An 18,100-nucleotide genomic window follows, 5' to 3' on the forward strand; every position below is an offset into this window, starting at 1 on the left:
TGTCATGTCCTGAGCTCAAGCTTATATAAGCATGACTGTACAATATACTTTTGCAGCGAAAATTCTATAAAATTTTCAACATTTACGAAAATTGTTAACCCAAGTTAGTGTGAGAGTCCATTGTAAGTCATTAAAAATCATTTTAACTATCAATTTAAAATCATTGTGGGATGGGTATCATAATCACTCATCATTTATAATGTGACGTCCTCATCGCATTCCGACCTCTCGATCCATCAACACCAGGTATCTAGAAGTGGCTCCTACAAGTTTAAGAGGTGGCTACCCATCATGTAGCACTTTGTCCTACAGGTTTAAGAGATAGTTTTCACACACATATTTTGTTCTGCATAACACTTATTTCTCGATGTTCCTACTAATGACCATATCCGATTCATTATGTCACACCCCTGGCTGGGCATGCTCGATCATGTGAGTGAGGACATAAAGAATAATGTTGGCGTAGAGACAGTCATTGAATCGAGGCATCACAGAATGATATGAGAGCCTAATATCTCCTGGTATGGTGTGGTTCATGAACGAATCAAGTCAAAGTAATTTTTATATTAATTCATTATTTGGTTACGATTGCACAAACCTAAACTTGAGGCATGATTGAATGATATCAATAACGGTTATTCATAACAACATCGAGAAATAAGTGTTATATAAGGTAAAATGTTACACTAGACCATGATGTGAGTGTTCTATAGGAATGCGATTATTGTAGTTTCCATTATCCCAAATGAAGTAAAAATAATTTAAAGTGGTTTCCATGGTCTTTGCATTATGAGTTTTGTTTGCCAGACTCTTGATGCATCTTTTCCAATAAGACCATATTGTTCGGTTGACCTTCACCATCATTGTGACAAATTAATTTGGAGTTTATTACAATTTTTGTTTTATAAATGTCTATTATTTCTAAGAACACAATACAAAGCAAACTAAATATTATGATCAAATACTTATCATTGTGCCAAAATTTATAATTATTAGTCAATTCGTAGTTTTTTTTGGGGAAGCTCAAAAGCCCAAACTATGAATGCAATTTTCTCATTCACATATTAATTTATTGTATTCCTTTTCTTATCTCTAATTTGGAATGTCAATATGGCTATTGTACACAAGAAATCTTCCCGACTATAAAATATTGAGACTTTTATTAAATCCAGACAAAATATGCATTTGATTTAATGTAGATATATTGTTTGATTATTACGGACTATGACATTGTGCGTTTGATATCATTTATTCTATATCATTATGTTATGATCAAACGATTATCGCTAGGCCAAAATTTATATTTGTTAGTCAATGTACAACTTTACTTTCTTATACTCATGGCAACACATAGTGTAACTATTTGGGGGCTAATGAGTTGGGCTCTAAGGCCCATAGTCTAAGGAGATGTATGTCTGTCTGATGATGTTGTCTCATATCTTTAGCGATCAGTCTTACCATTTTTCTATTGACGGCCATATTCGCAACAGAGACACTAGATAAATATTTTACCGTCTACCTAGTCAACTAGATCAAGCAAAATCAGCCTGCAATTTGATGTACGAGAACTTTTTAGGAGGTCAATCATATTAGTACTACTCTAATCCATGCACGCTTAACCCAACATTCCTACTTCACAATAAATAGAGAAGTTTATTTCTTGGGAGATTTGAACTCATGACCTCGTTGTGATACCTAATTTTAAGATCAAGCACTTATCACTAGCTAAAATCTATAGCTGTTAGTGAAGGAATAAATTTATTTCCTCACTCCCGTGGCGACGCAGAGTGAACCTACTTGGATAATAATGGGTAAGACTGTTACGCGCAAGGATTCAGGGATGTACGTGTCTATCTACTTGTTCTTTCTCATATCCCTTATTAATCAGTCTTACTTTTCTCCTACCGCTAGCTTTGTCCTCAACAAAAACAGTGTTGTATGTTAAAATCTGGCATCACTCTTTTGCGACTCACATAACAAATCAGATCAAGCAGCGCAACGTTAACAGTTTGACGCATAAGAGCTTTTCAGGAGGACACTCATTACATTACTATTCTAACTTATGCATGTTTAACCCAATACACTATTTTCTCTTGCACAGTTGTAATTGTAAATTTATCATTGTCTTTGGGATTTTACCTTTATTTACATTATCAACACTTTCATTATTGACAGGACTTCGACTCGAAAATTTTATGGCACTCGGAGAGAGAGTTTCGAAAATATAGAGTGAAATTTAGGTGTGATTTTCGAGAATGAGGGTTTGAGTATTGGCAAAAACTTGTATGAGACGGTCTCACAGGTCGTATTTGTGAGACAGATCTCTTATTTGGGTCATTAATGAAAAAATATTATTTTTTATGCTAAGAGTATTACTTTTTATTGTGAATATGTGTAAGATTGAATCTTCTCGCAGATTAGGATCCGTGAGACGGTCTCACATGAGACTCACTCTTGAGTACTTATAAAGATGATGTGAAAATCTTATAATAACTTGGTTGATATTTCTTCCATAATTTCGAGACATTCCTTCCATATATATTACCTTTCCAATTTCGAAAACTTGGTCCCTAAGTTTATATAATTTTCGAAATTTATATTGGAGCGGGTGGTTGAATATAGATTGTTTTCTTGAAAAAGTTCATGATGTAGCTAGATTGCATGAATTTATTAGCTTCCTTGTTTGGCAAAAGTTAACTTACATGTATTATTTTCTCCCAAATTTGATTGATACTCTAGCCCTAAATTTCGAAAATCCATGAATATATTGCATTAAAATTTCAAATTTAATATATTTAATGGTTTGAAAATTCTGAATAACATGTATTATATAATATTTACGAATTTATTGTTACTTACAATAATACCAAAATTTCGAAAATACAATTATAGACGTACATATCTATAATTAAATAAATAATTAATTACTCGCCCACGAATCATGGTTCTCACACGTTTGGTAAATCATAATTATTTTATCCTTTGCCCATACATTAATTAGAGAGTTTATTAATATACATTCATTACATTACATCAAAATTAATCGGAAGCTAAAATTTTAATAAATAATTAAGTTACTGTCAGTGAAACTATTCATTAAAACATTGCATTATTATCAAATAGTTGTTAACCTAGCTAATCCTTACATCAATCTGGAAAATTCCTAAAATTATATTGCGAAATTATGATTTCGTCTACTTGAGGCAGAATTTTCTTTTAGCCATTCGATACGCCTGAACCTTCATTGTTTGGGTATTAGTTGCAAAATCGAATTTGAAAAATACTAAATCTTGAATTAATTTTATAAACATCGTTAGCATAATATTCAAACTTTGTGCAAATAATATTCAAATCGTAGCGTACAAATTTTGAACTTTCAGTTTGTTAAGATGTCGCTTATCAAAAAGGCAGTAATAATATTTTTCTCTCGTCCATGTCAAACTTTGAAATAATCAAAGTTATTTTGATTTTCGTATCATTGTAAAGATAATATTTATTTTTTTATGAAAAAGATCGGTTTAATTATATATTATAATATTAATCTTATTGTTATGCTATAAAAAATAGAATAGAAGATTTTATTCCTTAAAAAAATGTACAAGGTTATTGTCTTCTAGAATGTTTATAAAACAATGGAATTCAATTTGGTTCGAACCAGTATCTAGAAAATTAAGACTCCTCTATTCCGTGTCAAACCAACATTTGAAATTTTGAAGACAACAAATTATCGTAAGACACTTGAGCTGCACGCTGTTCGATTTGATATTTGTTTAGATGCCAAAATAAAACACGTAGGTTCGCATTATTTGCCAAATTATAGGGATCGCATTAATGATTGTCTCTTTTATTATTAAAATATCCAAATTTTTTATATTTTTTTCATGGTAAAAAAAGTTATAAACGTAATTAATCTTGGAAAAGTCCACAGCCAATTATTGTTTTTGAGTCTTGGTATTCATTCACGACCTCAAGGAAAAAGAGGTCAGCGGGGAAAACTTTTTTTCCTTCTTTTCCATTATATTTTTTCTCCTAAACATATATTTTCATTTGTGGGAAAATAGTTTTTTTTCAATACACTATTTATCTAATTTTTTTAATTTTTTGCTGACATGACATTAGACAAGATATCAATTTTCGATGTCAAGTCATTAGGTTTTGGAGTCACAATAACTTTTTTCGATGTCATGTGAACACTTGGTGACATAGGACCGAAAGCAAAATATAAAACCCTTTTGAAAACTAAAATTGTTGGACAGAAAAACATTTTCCATTCATTTTTCATATATTACACATAGATAAAATATAAAGAAAATATTGATAGCAGCTGTATAAATATTTAATTTTTTAAATTTAATTCCGATTTGAAATGTGTGGTTTTACAAGTCTCTCCCCGACTAATAACTATATATTGAGCAAGAGATTTGATGCATCCTAAAAAATAATACCCGTTGAACAACTTCGAACCATGGAAACAATCTGGCTATATGCAATCCTCTTTATTTCTCTTGTTTTTCTCTTTTTCAATAGAGAAAAACGAAAAGTTCCACCTAGTCCGACGCCTGCCCTTCCTGTAATCGGGCACCTCCACCTCCTCAAGCCACCCATGCATCGAACTCTTCAAAAGCTCTCGGAAAAAGCAGGCCCCATCTTCTCCCTCCGTTTTGGAAACCGCCTCGTGGTGGTGGCATCGTCCCACGTCGTTGTGGAGGAATGCTTCACAAAGAACGATGTTGCGTTGGCAAACAGACCTCGTACAATAATAGGCAAATACATCGGCTACAACTACACAGTCCTGACAGGTACCCCGTATGGTGAGCATTGGCGCAATCTCAGACGCTTGTCGACGGTAGAAATCTTCTCCTCAGCTCGACTCAACGTGTTTCAGGGTATAAGACACGATGAGATCAAAATCATGCTGCAGAAGTTGTATAGAAAGTCTAAGCGTGAGTACGCAAGAGTCGAAGTCAAGCCGATTTTCTCTAATATGACCTTGAATGTTATCATGAGAATGGTGGCGGGGAAAAGGCTTTTCGGAGAAGGCGAGGACAGCGAGGAGGCAAGACAGTTTCAAGAACTCATAGTAGAGATTTTCACGTATGGTGGTTTATCGTCTCCAGCTGATTTTTTCCCTTTGTTGAGATGGATTGATTACCAGGGTTTTCAAAAGAACTTGGCAAGGGTAAGTGGGAAAATGGATGCAAAGTTGCAAGGCTTGATTGAAGAACAACGCCGTAACAGGGGAACCAATAGCATGATCGATCATTTGCTTGGTTTACAGGAGTCGCAGCCCGAGTACTACACCGATTCGATCATCAAAGGGATTATAATGGTGCGTCTACCTGTCTTCAACTAGTGAATCCTTTGCTAGCATTCTTTTCAAAAATCTGGGAACTAATTATATGTTTCACATACAATATGACAACAAAAACTAATCAAAAGACAAAAAAAAAAAAAAAAAAACCTAACTTAAAAGTTCAAAATCCGAAAGAACGTCGTTATTTTGACTACTCCTAAGAACATCTACAATTTTATTGATAGTGCTTGGAATCCCGAATTGCAGGTCATGCTACTTGCCGGGACAGACACGTCGTCAGTGACAATTGAATGGGCAATGTCTGCTTTGCTCAACCATCCGGAGAAGTTACACAAGGCTAGAGCCGAGTTGGACAGCGTGGTTGGCGATGATCGCCTCGTCAACGAATCTGACTTATCAAACCTTCCATACATTCACAACATTATCTCCGAAACCATGCGGTTATACCCCGCAGCACCATTGTTAGTACCACACGAATCATCCGAAGATTGCAAGATTGGGGGATACGACGTGCCCAAAGGAACTATCTTGCTCGTGAATGCGTGGGCCATTCATAGGGATCCCGAGATTTGGGATGATCCCACAAGCTTCAGGCCTGAAAGATTTGAAGATGGACAAGTTGGAACACCGAAGTTGATACCTTTTGGGATGGGGAGGAGGTCGTGCCCCGGAAGCGGTCTCGCACTACGGGTGATTGGATTGGCCTTAGGATCACTGATACAGTGCTTTGAGTGGCGGCGGCTCGACGAGGAATTGGTGGACTTGAGTGAAGGGAAAGGGATATCCATGCCCAAACGCATACCTCTGGAGGCCAGATGCAGGGCAAGGGACGTACTTCACAAAGTTCTTCCTACAGAGACTTGAAAAAATTTTCTTTGGAATCAATCTTGATGATTTGATTTTTGGTATTAAATCTTTTATATTATCGTAAATTTTTCAATATGTGGATCAAGATCATAAAATGTGGACCAAATATAAAAATGCATTAGTAATGAGGTGATATTAAAATCATCATTAAATGATATGTGGTGATTTCCTATTTTTATTGTTAAATAAATAAAATAAAGTAATTCATTTATTGATATGTGCATATTATATTAAACTTCATTAAGAAGCATTTAGTTTTAATATTCTGCAATTTACTTTTTCTCATTTATCAATAATATTATTTTTAAACTCACATCTTTATTATTTTTAGCATTTACACCACACAGATGTCGTCCATAATTTTCTACTCAAAGAGACATTTTTTTTGTCTTTTGTGTTAAGTCTACATGATTTTGGCCCGTTAAATTTTCAAATTTGGATTATATCTATTTATTTTTTAATATTGGACAATTTTAATAATTTGTTTTGCACTTTAATCCTTTTTAAGAAGAAGAGAAAAACTAAAATTTATAAAATAAAAGATAAAAAAAAATAGATTAAAACTTAAATTTAATTAAATATTAAATAGAGATCAAAATTGCAAAACGCAAGGTTAAGACTCTCTACAATAATAATCCAACATTGAATGTGCACCGTAAGCTTTGACAGAACGTCGGACAAAAAATGAATCATATCGTGTCAATTGACAAACATTTTAGGCCTAATCGTATGTCGAGATTATTGATAACTTTGTATTTTTAATTTATTAAGTTGTATTTTTTTAATTTTTGTTTATACAATGAATTTTAAATTTAAATTATGTAACTTATATTTTTTTGTCATTAAATTGTATATATTTTTATTTTTAGTTATTTTTATCGACAAATTAAAAAATACGATGGACTCCAGTAAAAAAATACTTTGACAAAACACGATGGACTCCAGTAAAAAAAATCAAATATGAAATAAACATATAAGTAACATGAATAAAAATTAAAATATATTATCATGACAAAAAAAAATAATACAAGTTAAAAAATAAAAATATAAATTCATTATTAATATAATCAAAAGACAAAAAAATTGTCATCTGTGTTGAAAATAAATGATTTGAATATTGAAAAGTAATAGTTGAATATTTGAATGTTGAAAATAAGAGTTGAAAAATTAGAAATTTATGTGTGATGATGTAGGTAATGATGTATTTTATTTTTTGGATTATGTGTAATGAAACTCTATAAATAGATCTCTCATTTGTGAAGAAAATCACAATTGACTAGAGAGAAAAATATTATAAAGTGTGTAGTTTGGTAAATTTTGAGAGTTTGAGATTCTTACTTTCTACCATAAATTTTTATTTTTTCACAACACGTTATCAGCACGAAGCTCTAAGTCCTACATACTTTTCCAAGCTCCAAACAGAAGAAAAAGGTAACAAAAGTAATAATATTTATTTTACTGTTATTTATTTATTGTGTATTTATTTAATATACAATATAATGTTATTATTAGAAATAATAAAAATAAATTTTTCATAAACTTGTTATAAATTCTGGGAGGATGTTAAGACGACATCCCACATTCCCGGTAAGGGATACGACAAGTATAAAAGCCTATAAGGTTTTTAAACAAAATAAATTATGACATTCATTATAATATTATGATATGATATACATAATTATTTAAACATGTCTAATATTATATATACCATATTATTACCATAAAATTATACAAATACATACCTTTATTTTTTTGTACACCAACGGTCATAAATGGTAAAAAAAAACGGCTAGTTTTTGCCCTATAAATATGATCTCACAAACACATTCAATCACTCCAACTTTCTCTTCTTCTCTAAAAATTATTCATCATCAAATTTTTCGAAGAAAAAAGAAGATGGCTTTCTCAAGGATATTTTTAATTATTTTGGTTATCATACTCACGAGTCTTGTATTTATCGGAGAATATCCTCCTCGTGCGTTTTCTTTATTTTTACAAATACTTGTACTTGTTGTTTATCCGTTACTTTGTATTGCAATATTTATTAACTAATAAAATGCATCGTAATTTTTTAGTACAACCATGTCAAATTTAACAAAGCTCGAATTTGTTGCGCTCGACATCACGGGAAAGAATTATATGCCATGGACTCTAGATGTAGAAATGCATCTTGAGTCATTGGGTCTAAGCGAGACCATTAAAGAAAATGGCATATGCACATCACAAGAAAAGGCAAGAGCCATGATATTTTTGCGTCGACATCTCGACGATGGATTGAAATGTGAATATCTGACTGAAAAAAATCACATGGCTTTGTGGAAGGGATTAAAAGAAATATTCGAACATATAAGAAAAGTTATACTTCCGACCGCCCGGGATGAATGGAATACATTGAGATTCCAAGACTTTAAAAAAGTCGGTGATTACAATTCGGCGATGTATAGAATAATCTCGCAATTAAAATTTTGTGGACATGAGGTCACAGAATCTGAGATGCTTGAAAAAACATTTTCCACGTTTCATGCATCAAATATTACTCTACAGCAACAATGTAGAGTACGTGGATTCGCGAGATATTCTGAACTCATCGTCTGTCTTCTTGTGGCGGAAAAAAACAACGAGCTATTAATGAGAAATCATCAGTCCCGACCCACTGGATCAACAACATTTCCAGAAGTAAATGTTGTAAGTAAAAATGAATTTAAACCTGGAAACCAAAATCAATTTCAAAGACAATGTTTTGGTCGAGGTCGAGGTCGAGGTCGTGGACGTGGACCTGGACGTGGAATTGGTCGTGGTCGTGGACGCGGCCGTGGTTTTGAAAATAATAGAGATAGTTATTTTTATAACTCATCTCAAAAGAGCGTCCCAAACCATCCACTGAAAAGGCATCATGAGAATACAAGTGTTAATGAGAATCACTCAAAAAGATATGAAAGTTCTTGTTACAGATGTGGTACTCCAGGACATTGGTCCAAAGTTTGTCGAGCCCCTGAACACCTTTGTAAACTTTATAAAAAATCATTAAAGGGGAAAGAAAAGGAGACCAACTTCACTGAACGCAGTGACCGTTTGAGTGATTCAACTCATTTTGATGCTGGTGATTTTATGAATGATTTCTCTGGAAATGATCGATATGTTGGTGGGATAGAAATGAACAATATTTATGTTGCAGATTTTCTCAACGATTTCTCTGAAAATGAACAATATAATGGTAGAATATAAATGTACAATAATTTATTTTTCATGTATTCATAGAATAATGTTTTATTGTATAATTATGATATGTGTTATATCTAAATATATATTGCCAGTAATTTATTTCATTGCATATTTTTTTGAAGTTCAAATATGGAAAATGTTATGAGCAAAGCTGAAGTTTGCATACTAGATAGTGGTACAACGCACACTATCCTCTGAGATAAAAGATATTTCTTGGAACTAAAACCAACAAGAACAACGGTGAATACAATATCAGGTCATGTAGACTTGATTAAAGGATGTGGTAAAGCACAATTTTTGTTACCTAATGGTACAATTTTTTTTTTTATCAATGATGTTTTATATTCACCACAATCGAAAAGAAATTTGTTGAGTTTTAATGATATATATTCCCATGGGTATGATACTCAAACAATGAATGAAGAGAATGAGAAATATATGTGTCTTATCACGTATAAATCAGGAAAGAAATATGTGATTGAAAAACTACCAATGCTCCCTACTGGATTGCATTATACACATATAAGTCTCATTGAATCAAACATGGTAGTTGATAATTCTTCGATATTAACCAATTGGCATGATCGATTGGAACATCCTGGTTCAACAATGATGCGAAAAATTATAGAAAATACACATGGTCATCCACTGAAAGACCAGAAGATCTTTCAGAATAATAAGTTTCAATGTAAAGCATGTTCTCTTGGAAAACTTATTATAAAACCATCACCAGTCAAAATCCAAACTGAATCACCAATGTTTCTTGAACGTATTCAGAGTGATATTTGTGGACCAATCCATCCACCATGTGGACCATTCAGATACTTTATGGTATTGATTGATGCCTCCAGCAGATGATCACATGTATGTTTATTGTCAACTCGAAATGTTGCATTTGCAAGATTACTTGCTCAAATAATAAAATTGAGGAATCAGTTTCCCGATTATACAATCAAGAAAATTAGACTTGATAATGCTGGTGAATTTACTTCCCAGACTTTCAATGATTATTGTATGTCTATGAGAATCATTGTTGAGCATCATGTTGCTCATGTACATACACGGGATGGATTGGCTGAATCATTGATTAAACGTCTGCAAATGATTGCTAGACCAATGATTATGAAAACAAAACTTCCTATTTCTATATGGGGACATGAAATTTTACATGCTGCTTCATTAATTCGCATCAGACCAAGTGCATATCATAAATACTCCCCATTACAGCTTGCATTTGGTAAAGAACCAGACATTTCTCATCAGAGAATTTTTGGATGTATGGTGTATGTGCCTATTGCACCACCACATCGAAAGAAAATGGGACCTCAAAGAAAGGTTGGAATTTATATCGGTTATGATAGTCCATCAATCATTCGATATCTTGAACCTCAGACAGGCGACGTGTTCACAACACGTTTTGCTGATTGTCATTTTAATGAGGAAATCTTCCCAATGTTAGGGGGAGAACAGAAACATACCGAAAAGGAAATTACATGGTATGTATCATCATTGTTACATCTGGATCCAAGAACAAAACAATGTGAAAAAGATATACAACAAATTGTACACTTGCAAAGAATAGCAAATCAAATACCAGATGCATTTGCAAACACAAAAAAGGTAACTAAATCATATATATATGCTGCAAATGCCCCTGGTCGAATTGAAATTCCAAAGAAACAAATGGAAGATACTCATGATGTCATTAAACGCCTGAAGCGTGGAAGTCAGTCGGTACCAAGGATAAAAATCCTCGAAAAAGAAAATTCATAGAGAAACACGATGATCACAAAATAAAGAATGATGTTTCAAAAGAAACAAATGATGATCACAAAATAGAGAATGGTGTTCCTGAAGAAACACATGATGATGAAAATGTTCTGTCAGAACCACAAACTGACGAGAATCATGAAATCTCTATCAATTACATTAATACTGGAAAAATATGGAACCGAAAAGATATAGATGAAATTGATGATATATTTTCTTATAATGTGACAATCGACATCATAAATGATAACGAAGATCATGAACCAAAATCTTTTGGTGAATGTAAAAATCGGCAGGATTGGATAAAATGGAAAGTTGCCATCCAGGTTGAATTAGATTCGCTAAATAAACGTAATGTTTTTGGACCTATAGTCCTTACACCTGAAGGTGTAAAACCTGTTGGATACAAATGGGTTTTTATTCGAAAGAGAAATGAGAAAAATGAAATAGTAAGATATAAAGCTCGACTTGTTGCACAAGGTTTTTCTCAAATGCCTTGAATTGATTATGAAGAAACGTATTCTCCTATAATGGATGCAATTACGTTTCGGTATTTGATTAGCTTGGCGGTATCTGAAAATTTAGAAATGTGTCTTATGGATGTTGTTACAGCTTACTTATATGGATCACTTGATATTAATATATATATGAAAATCCCTGAAGGATTTAAGATGCCTGAAGCCCAAAGTTCGAAACCCAGGGAATGTTATTCTGTGAAATTACAAAGATCATTATATGGGTTAAAGCAATCAGGTCGAATGTAGTATAATCGACTAAGTGATCACTTGATGAAAAAGGGATATGTAAATAATTCAATATGCCTTTGTGTTTTAATTAAGAAAACAACATCCGAATGCGTAATTATTGATGTATATGTTGATGATCTAAACATCATTGGAACGAATAAGGAAATTCAAGAAGTTGTGTCATACTTGAAGGAAGAATTTGAAATGAAGGATCTTGGAAAAACCAAGTATTGTTTGGGTTTACAAATTGAACAAAAAGAATGTGGAATGTTTGTTCACCAGACAAATTATACAGAAAAGATCCTTAAACGTTTTCATATGGATAAATCAAATCCTTTAAGTACTCCAATGGTTGTTAGATCATTAAACATAGAAAATGATCTATTCCGTCTATGTGAAGATGATGAAGATATTCTTTGTCCAGAAGTACCATATCTAAGTGTCATCGGTGCCTTTATGTACCTTACAAATTGTACAAGGCCTGATATATCTTTTGCCGTGAATCTGTTGGCAAGATTTAGCACATATCCAACAAAGAGACACTGGAACGGAATTAAACATATATTCCGTTATCTACGAGGAACGACAGATTTGGGAATTTTGTATTCAAAAGATGCTAATCCAAGTATAATTGGTTATGCTGATGCTGGATACTTATCTGATCCACACAAGGCACGTTCCCAAACTGGATATGTATTTACTCGTGGAGGCACTGCAATATCTTGGCGTTCACAGAAACAAACGCTCGTAACAACTTCATCAAATCATGCCGAGATTATTGCACTACATGAAGCAAGTCATGAATGTGTGTGGTTAAAATCAATGACCCAACATATCCAAATTTCATGCGGATTATCATTTGATGAGAAGCCTGTGATACTATATGAAGATAATGCTGCATGTGTTGCTCAAATAAAAGAAGGATACATAAAAAGCGACAGAACTAAACATATTCCTCCTAAGTTCTTCGCATTCACCCAGGAGATTGAGAAGAATAAATGTATTGATATTCGTCACATTCAATCAAGTGAAAACTCATCAGATCTCTTCACAAAGACACTTCCTACGTCAATATTCAGAAAACACATATATAATATTGAGATGCGCAATCTACGAAATTTGTGAAGAATTGTTCATGTCAACATCAGGGGGAGTTTACGTGACTGCACTCTTTTTCTCTTACTATGGTTTTTATCCCAATGGGTTTTTCCAAGTTAGGTTTTTAACGAGGCAGTACAAAACACGTAATGAAGACATCATCGTATCATGATCATCATCACAAGGGGGAGTGTTGAAAATAAATGATTTGAATATTGAAAAGTAATAGTTGAATATTTGAATGTTGAAAATAAGAGTTGTAAAATTAGAAATTTGTGTGTGATGATGTAGGTAATGATGTATTTTATTTTTTGGATTATGTGTAATGAAACTCTATAAATAGATCTCTCATTTGTGAAGAAAATCACAATTGAGTACAGGGAAAAATATTATAAAGTGTATAATTTGGTAAATTTTGAGAGTTTGAGATTTTTACTTTTTACCATAAATTTTTACTTTTTCACAACAATTTGAACCCAATGGATAAGCTTGAGGACAACAGAACCACTCACCGATTGTTGCAAATATTTTAAGCGATATTATATACAAATATTTCTAAACAAAATTATATATTAATGTCGACACATGATAAATATGGACACAAAACGTAATAAAAAAATTTGAAAGTTGAAGAATATTGTGATAGCACGACAAACATCCACCACGATTTCTGGGAACGTAAATCTAATCGAAATCGGAATAATCATGTGGTTCATAGTATTGCTCTTTTTTTTTCTTGCTCTCATTCATTTTTTGTTCGGAAAAATGACGAGTTCCTTCTGTTGTGGTTAGTAAATCTTGTAACTCTTGATCTTTCTAAATAAAATTACAAATTTTGGGAATAACAAATTCTTTTACCAGAAACACATGTTTTATGTACTCAGTCTAGAAACTGTCCAAAAAACAAAGATAAACTGACATTATAACACAAAAAATGCATAAAAAGATGAATTATAAAACCAAATATAAAAATTTTTATGTGTGTTTTTATGTTGTCATGGCACAGTGATGAGCTCACTGCTTTCGTCAACTTTTCTGTCATTATGATTAATGTAGGAATGCTTTTCCTCCCAAGTTAGACAAGAACAGTAAAACCCATCATTTCTGTGTCGCGAGTCAAGATAAAAGACCTCATTTTCTGAAAATAGAAAGGGACAGGTCTTCGTAATCCAAAACCATTAGAATTTATAATATCATTACAATAATAATTTTATATTCGATATTTATCTATTAAAATTATAAATATTATTTAATTAATAGTATAATATTTATTTATTATTATAATAATTGGATATTTAATCATAAAAATTTTAAAATAATAATTGTTGATTTTTATAATACTTATTTATTTACGTTAATTATTAATATTTTAAAAGTAATTTGTTTTTAGATTTTTAAATAATATAATTTAATACAAATACAAAAAATTAATATAACAATACAATTCATAACTAAATTGAAAAAGATAATTAAATACAAATGCAACTTGAAACACATAATTCAATTATAGATAATCTATAATTGATCATTTGTGTGATTAATATAGTCATTCAAATGTTTAAAATTGTATTCTTATTATATTTGAAGTTATATCTGTATTTTGTTTGAATTTAGAGTGGGTCTCATATGAAACCGTCTCACGGATCTTAATCTGTGAGACGGGTCAACCCTACCCATATTCACAATAAAAAGTAATACTCTTAGAATAAAAAGTAGTACTTTTTCATTGATGACCCAAATAAGATATCCGTCTTACAAATACGATCCGTGAGACCGTCTCACATAAGTTTTTGCCTTGAATTTATATTCATATTTTTCAATTTAAATAATATTTGTATATTAATTTTATATTATATATAAATTAATTTATGTTATATAATTAAATTATAAACATATATTATTAATTAAATTTTATTAATAATAAAACATTAGTCATAATTAAAAATATATTAAATAAAATATAATAATTAATATATATAAAATAAAAAAAATATTTTGGGAATAATCTTTTTGGTGTAAAATTTGAAGTAAAATGATTGGAGATGAATGTTGTATTTTGGTTCAGAAATCACAATATTTTAGTGTAAAATTTGTATCAAAATAGATATTGCGATCGGAGACCTAACAAATATATTTCTAGATTTTATATAAATGCAAAATCTTGTGTGAGACGCTCTCACGAATCATATTTGTGAGACAGATCTTTTATCTGGGTCATCCATGAAAAAATATTACTTTTTATGTTAAGATTATTACTTTTATTGTAAATATAGGTATGTTAATCCGTCTCACAGATTAAGATCCGTAAGACGGTTCACATGACACACTCTTGTATAAATTATTCAATGAACCTAATCCTTCTAATATAAATACAGACAGACGTGATTTTTGAATGCGAACACAAACCAGCAATGGCTATAGCCTCGTTCTGCACTCTCCTTCCACTCTTCCTTCTTCTTTTGGCACTAGTCTTCCCATCAAACGTAAGAAACCGGAAACTCCCTCCTAGTCCCGGGCTTGCGCTTCCTGTAATAGGCCACCTCCACCTCCTCAAGCCGCCTATGCATCGAATCTACCACAAATTCTCAGAAACATTAGGCCCCATCTTCTCCCTTCGCTTCGGAACCCGCCTCGTGGTGGTAGTTTCGTCCTATGCCGCTGCCGAGGAGTGCTTCACCAAGAACGATATCGTGTTAGCCAACAGGCCTCGGCTAATTATCGGCAAATACATCGGCTACAACCACACGAGCCTATCAACTAGCTCGTACGGCGAGCATTGGCGCAATCTCCGGCGCCTCACTACAATCGAGATATTCTCCTCGGCGCGCTTAAACATGTTTCAATCTATACGACAAGATGAAATCAAGATTCTTCTGCGAATGCTCTACCAAAAGTCGCAGTTCGATTTCGCGAGAGTTGAACTCAAGTCCCTGTTTTCCGAGCTGTCATTCAATATCATCATGAGAATGGTGGCGGGAAAGAGGTATTTCGGTGAATCCGAGGATAATGAACGTGCCAAGAAGTACCGCGAGCTGATTAAAGAGGTTTCTAAGTACGGTGGTGTATCGAATCCTGCTGATTTTTTCCCGGTGTTGAAGTGGATCGACTATAAAGGTAAAGAGAAAGATATGCAAAGGGTAAGCAAGAAAATGGACGCTTTCTTGCAAGGATTGATTGATGAGCACCGCCGTGATAAAATTAAAACCACCATGATCGGCCATTTTCTAGATTTGCAAGAGACGCAGCCTGAGTACTATACAGATTCGATAATCAAAGGCATTATGATGGTGAGTTAGCATAATTCTTTTGAAATAGAGTATATATAACCCGAAGAAGAAGAGAGACTATAAATTACACTGAAAATGGGGGAAAAAACATCATTAAATCCAACAAATCTACCCCTTTTAGAGTGGAATTCATGAACTATTCCAATTTTCAGGTGATGCTACTTGCTGGAACCGAGACATCATCGGTGACCATAGAGTGGGCAATGTCTGCTCTGCTCAACCATCCCGAAAAGCTAGAGAAAGCTCGAGCTGAATTAGACAGCATCGTGGGAAGTAATCGCTTGATCGACGATACAGACGTACCCAAGCTAGCCTATCTTCAAAACATAATCTCCGAGACCTTTCGGTTGTTCCCCGCAGCACCATTATTGTTACCACATGAATCATCCGAAGATTGCAAGATCGGGGGATACGACATAAAGAAAGGGACAATCTTGCTTGTAAATGCGTGGGCCATCCATAGAGACCCCGTGATTTGGGATGATCCCGCGAGCTTCAAGCCCGAGAGATTCGAAGGTAAAGAAATTGGACCCGCGAAACTGCTGCCGTTTGGGATGGGCCGGAGATCGTGTCCTGGAAATGGTCTGGCGCTACGGGTTGTGGGATTGACCTTAGGGTCGCTGGTTCAGTGTTTTGAGTGGCAAAAAATAAGCGAGGAAATGGTGGATTTGAGCGAGGGGTTAGGTGTATCAATGCCCAAAGCTATACCGCTCGAGGCGAAATGCAAACCACGCGAAGTGCTGCGCGAAGTTTTTCTCTTCAACCACTCGAATGGTTGAATGGTTGTGTGAAATTTCGCGATGTGTCAATGCAAGATTTCTGTACGACAAGTACGGCTAGTGCTGGTACTGAGATATGTCCAAAAGGGTTCTTACTAGTCTTGAGTTTTGCTCCATTTTCATGTATAGTGATGCTTGTGATTTAGTCGGACAATCCAGGTTCAATATCACGTGGGATTTGAGTGATCAAATATGTGGACTCCCCACATGTGAATGAATTTGGACCGTCAAATCAACCTTTAAGACAACGTTCCTTGTATTTTGTATTACTTGAGATAATCTATTTTTGTTTTTTAAAAAAACTGAAATTATTCTCAAGAGGTTTATATTATGTCGGATCTTATTTTGGACACAGGGAATTGATAGAGATGAAATCAAAGCAGATGACTGTATAATTAACTTAATAAAATATGTAGATTGCATGTGTCCTCTCCAATCTTATACGATGCCAGCTACTCGGACGTGTGGCTCACGATGACCCACTGGAGGTCACCCTTTGTGTGTGTGTGTGTGTATATATATATAAAAGATGTCACGAATCTTAGAATAACTAGACAATACGCCTACGTTTCTCGAAGGTGCAAATAAATCTAGGTGGTTCAGAAAAAAAAAATTCGTATTTGAAATTATCGAATTTATCTTATTTTCATATTCATCATTATCATCATCAATCATCGCTATTGCTAGATGATCGGCTTCCGCCTGATTTCTCTTGCATTTGAGTACCTTTTGATTTTATTTAATGATTTTGAATGTAATGGTTTTAACCACATTTTCAAGACAAACTTAAAAATTATCCATCCCGTTCCGAACGGGGCCGTTCGGACTTTTTAGTGAAAAGGATAATTTTTTATCAGTTTATGGAAGGGATTTTTCCTTAATAAAATATTAAAAATACACTTATTGGTGGAAAAATATCTCCTTTTTTTTCCCTTTGATGATGTTTTCTTTACTTGCAAAAGTTTAGTATACTTTTTCATCTTCAACGTTTATTAATTTATGTTACAAAGATGAGAT

At 33.2% G+C, this 18,100-nt stretch overlaps 2 protein-coding genes across 2 annotated transcripts; both read left to right on the top strand.

The window, feature by feature from the left end:
• Positions 1-4,427: 4,427 nt before the first annotated feature.
• Positions 4,428-6,392, top strand: LOC140806153 (cytochrome P450 81Q32-like). The gene is made up of 2 exons (XM_073162653.1): positions 4,428-5,329; positions 5,561-6,392. Exons 1-2 carry the CDS (start codon positions 4,466-4,468, stop codon positions 6,176-6,178), a joined length of 1,482 nt encoding a protein of 493 aa, XP_073018754.1. The 5' UTR covers positions 4,428-4,465; the 3' UTR covers positions 6,179-6,392.
• Positions 6,393-15,390: 8,998 nt separating this feature from the next.
• On the top strand, positions 15,391-17,414 carry LOC140806152 (cytochrome P450 81Q32-like). Its single transcript, XM_073162652.1, has 2 exons — positions 15,391-16,304; positions 16,457-17,414. Exons 1-2 carry the CDS (start codon positions 15,429-15,431, stop codon positions 17,081-17,083), a joined length of 1,503 nt encoding a protein of 500 aa, XP_073018753.1. The 5' UTR covers positions 15,391-15,428; the 3' UTR covers positions 17,084-17,414.
• Positions 17,415-18,100: the final 686 nt, after the last annotated feature.

Source organism: Primulina eburnea, chromosome 11 (genome assembly GCF_022965805.1).
Source record: "Primulina eburnea isolate SZY01 chromosome 11, ASM2296580v1, whole genome shotgun sequence".
In the NCBI taxonomy this organism is placed as follows: Eukaryota; Viridiplantae; Streptophyta; class Magnoliopsida; order Lamiales; family Gesneriaceae; genus Primulina; species Primulina eburnea.

Bases quoted from the DNA above. Each gene is read 5' to 3' on its own strand.
- LOC140806153 (XM_073162653.1), top strand. From the start codon at position 4,466: ATGGAAACAATCTGGCTATATGCAATCCTCTTTATTTCTCTTGTTTTT. The intron at 5,330-5,560 runs GTGCGTCTACCT...CCCGAATTGCAG, and splicing joins TCATCAAAGGGATTATAATG to GTCATGCTACTTGCCGGGAC.
- LOC140806152 (XM_073162652.1), top strand. From the start codon at position 15,429: ATGGCTATAGCCTCGTTCTGCACTCTCCTTCCACTCTTCCTTCTTCTT. The intron at 16,305-16,456 runs GTGAGTTAGCAT...TCCAATTTTCAG, and splicing joins TAATCAAAGGCATTATGATG to GTGATGCTACTTGCTGGAAC.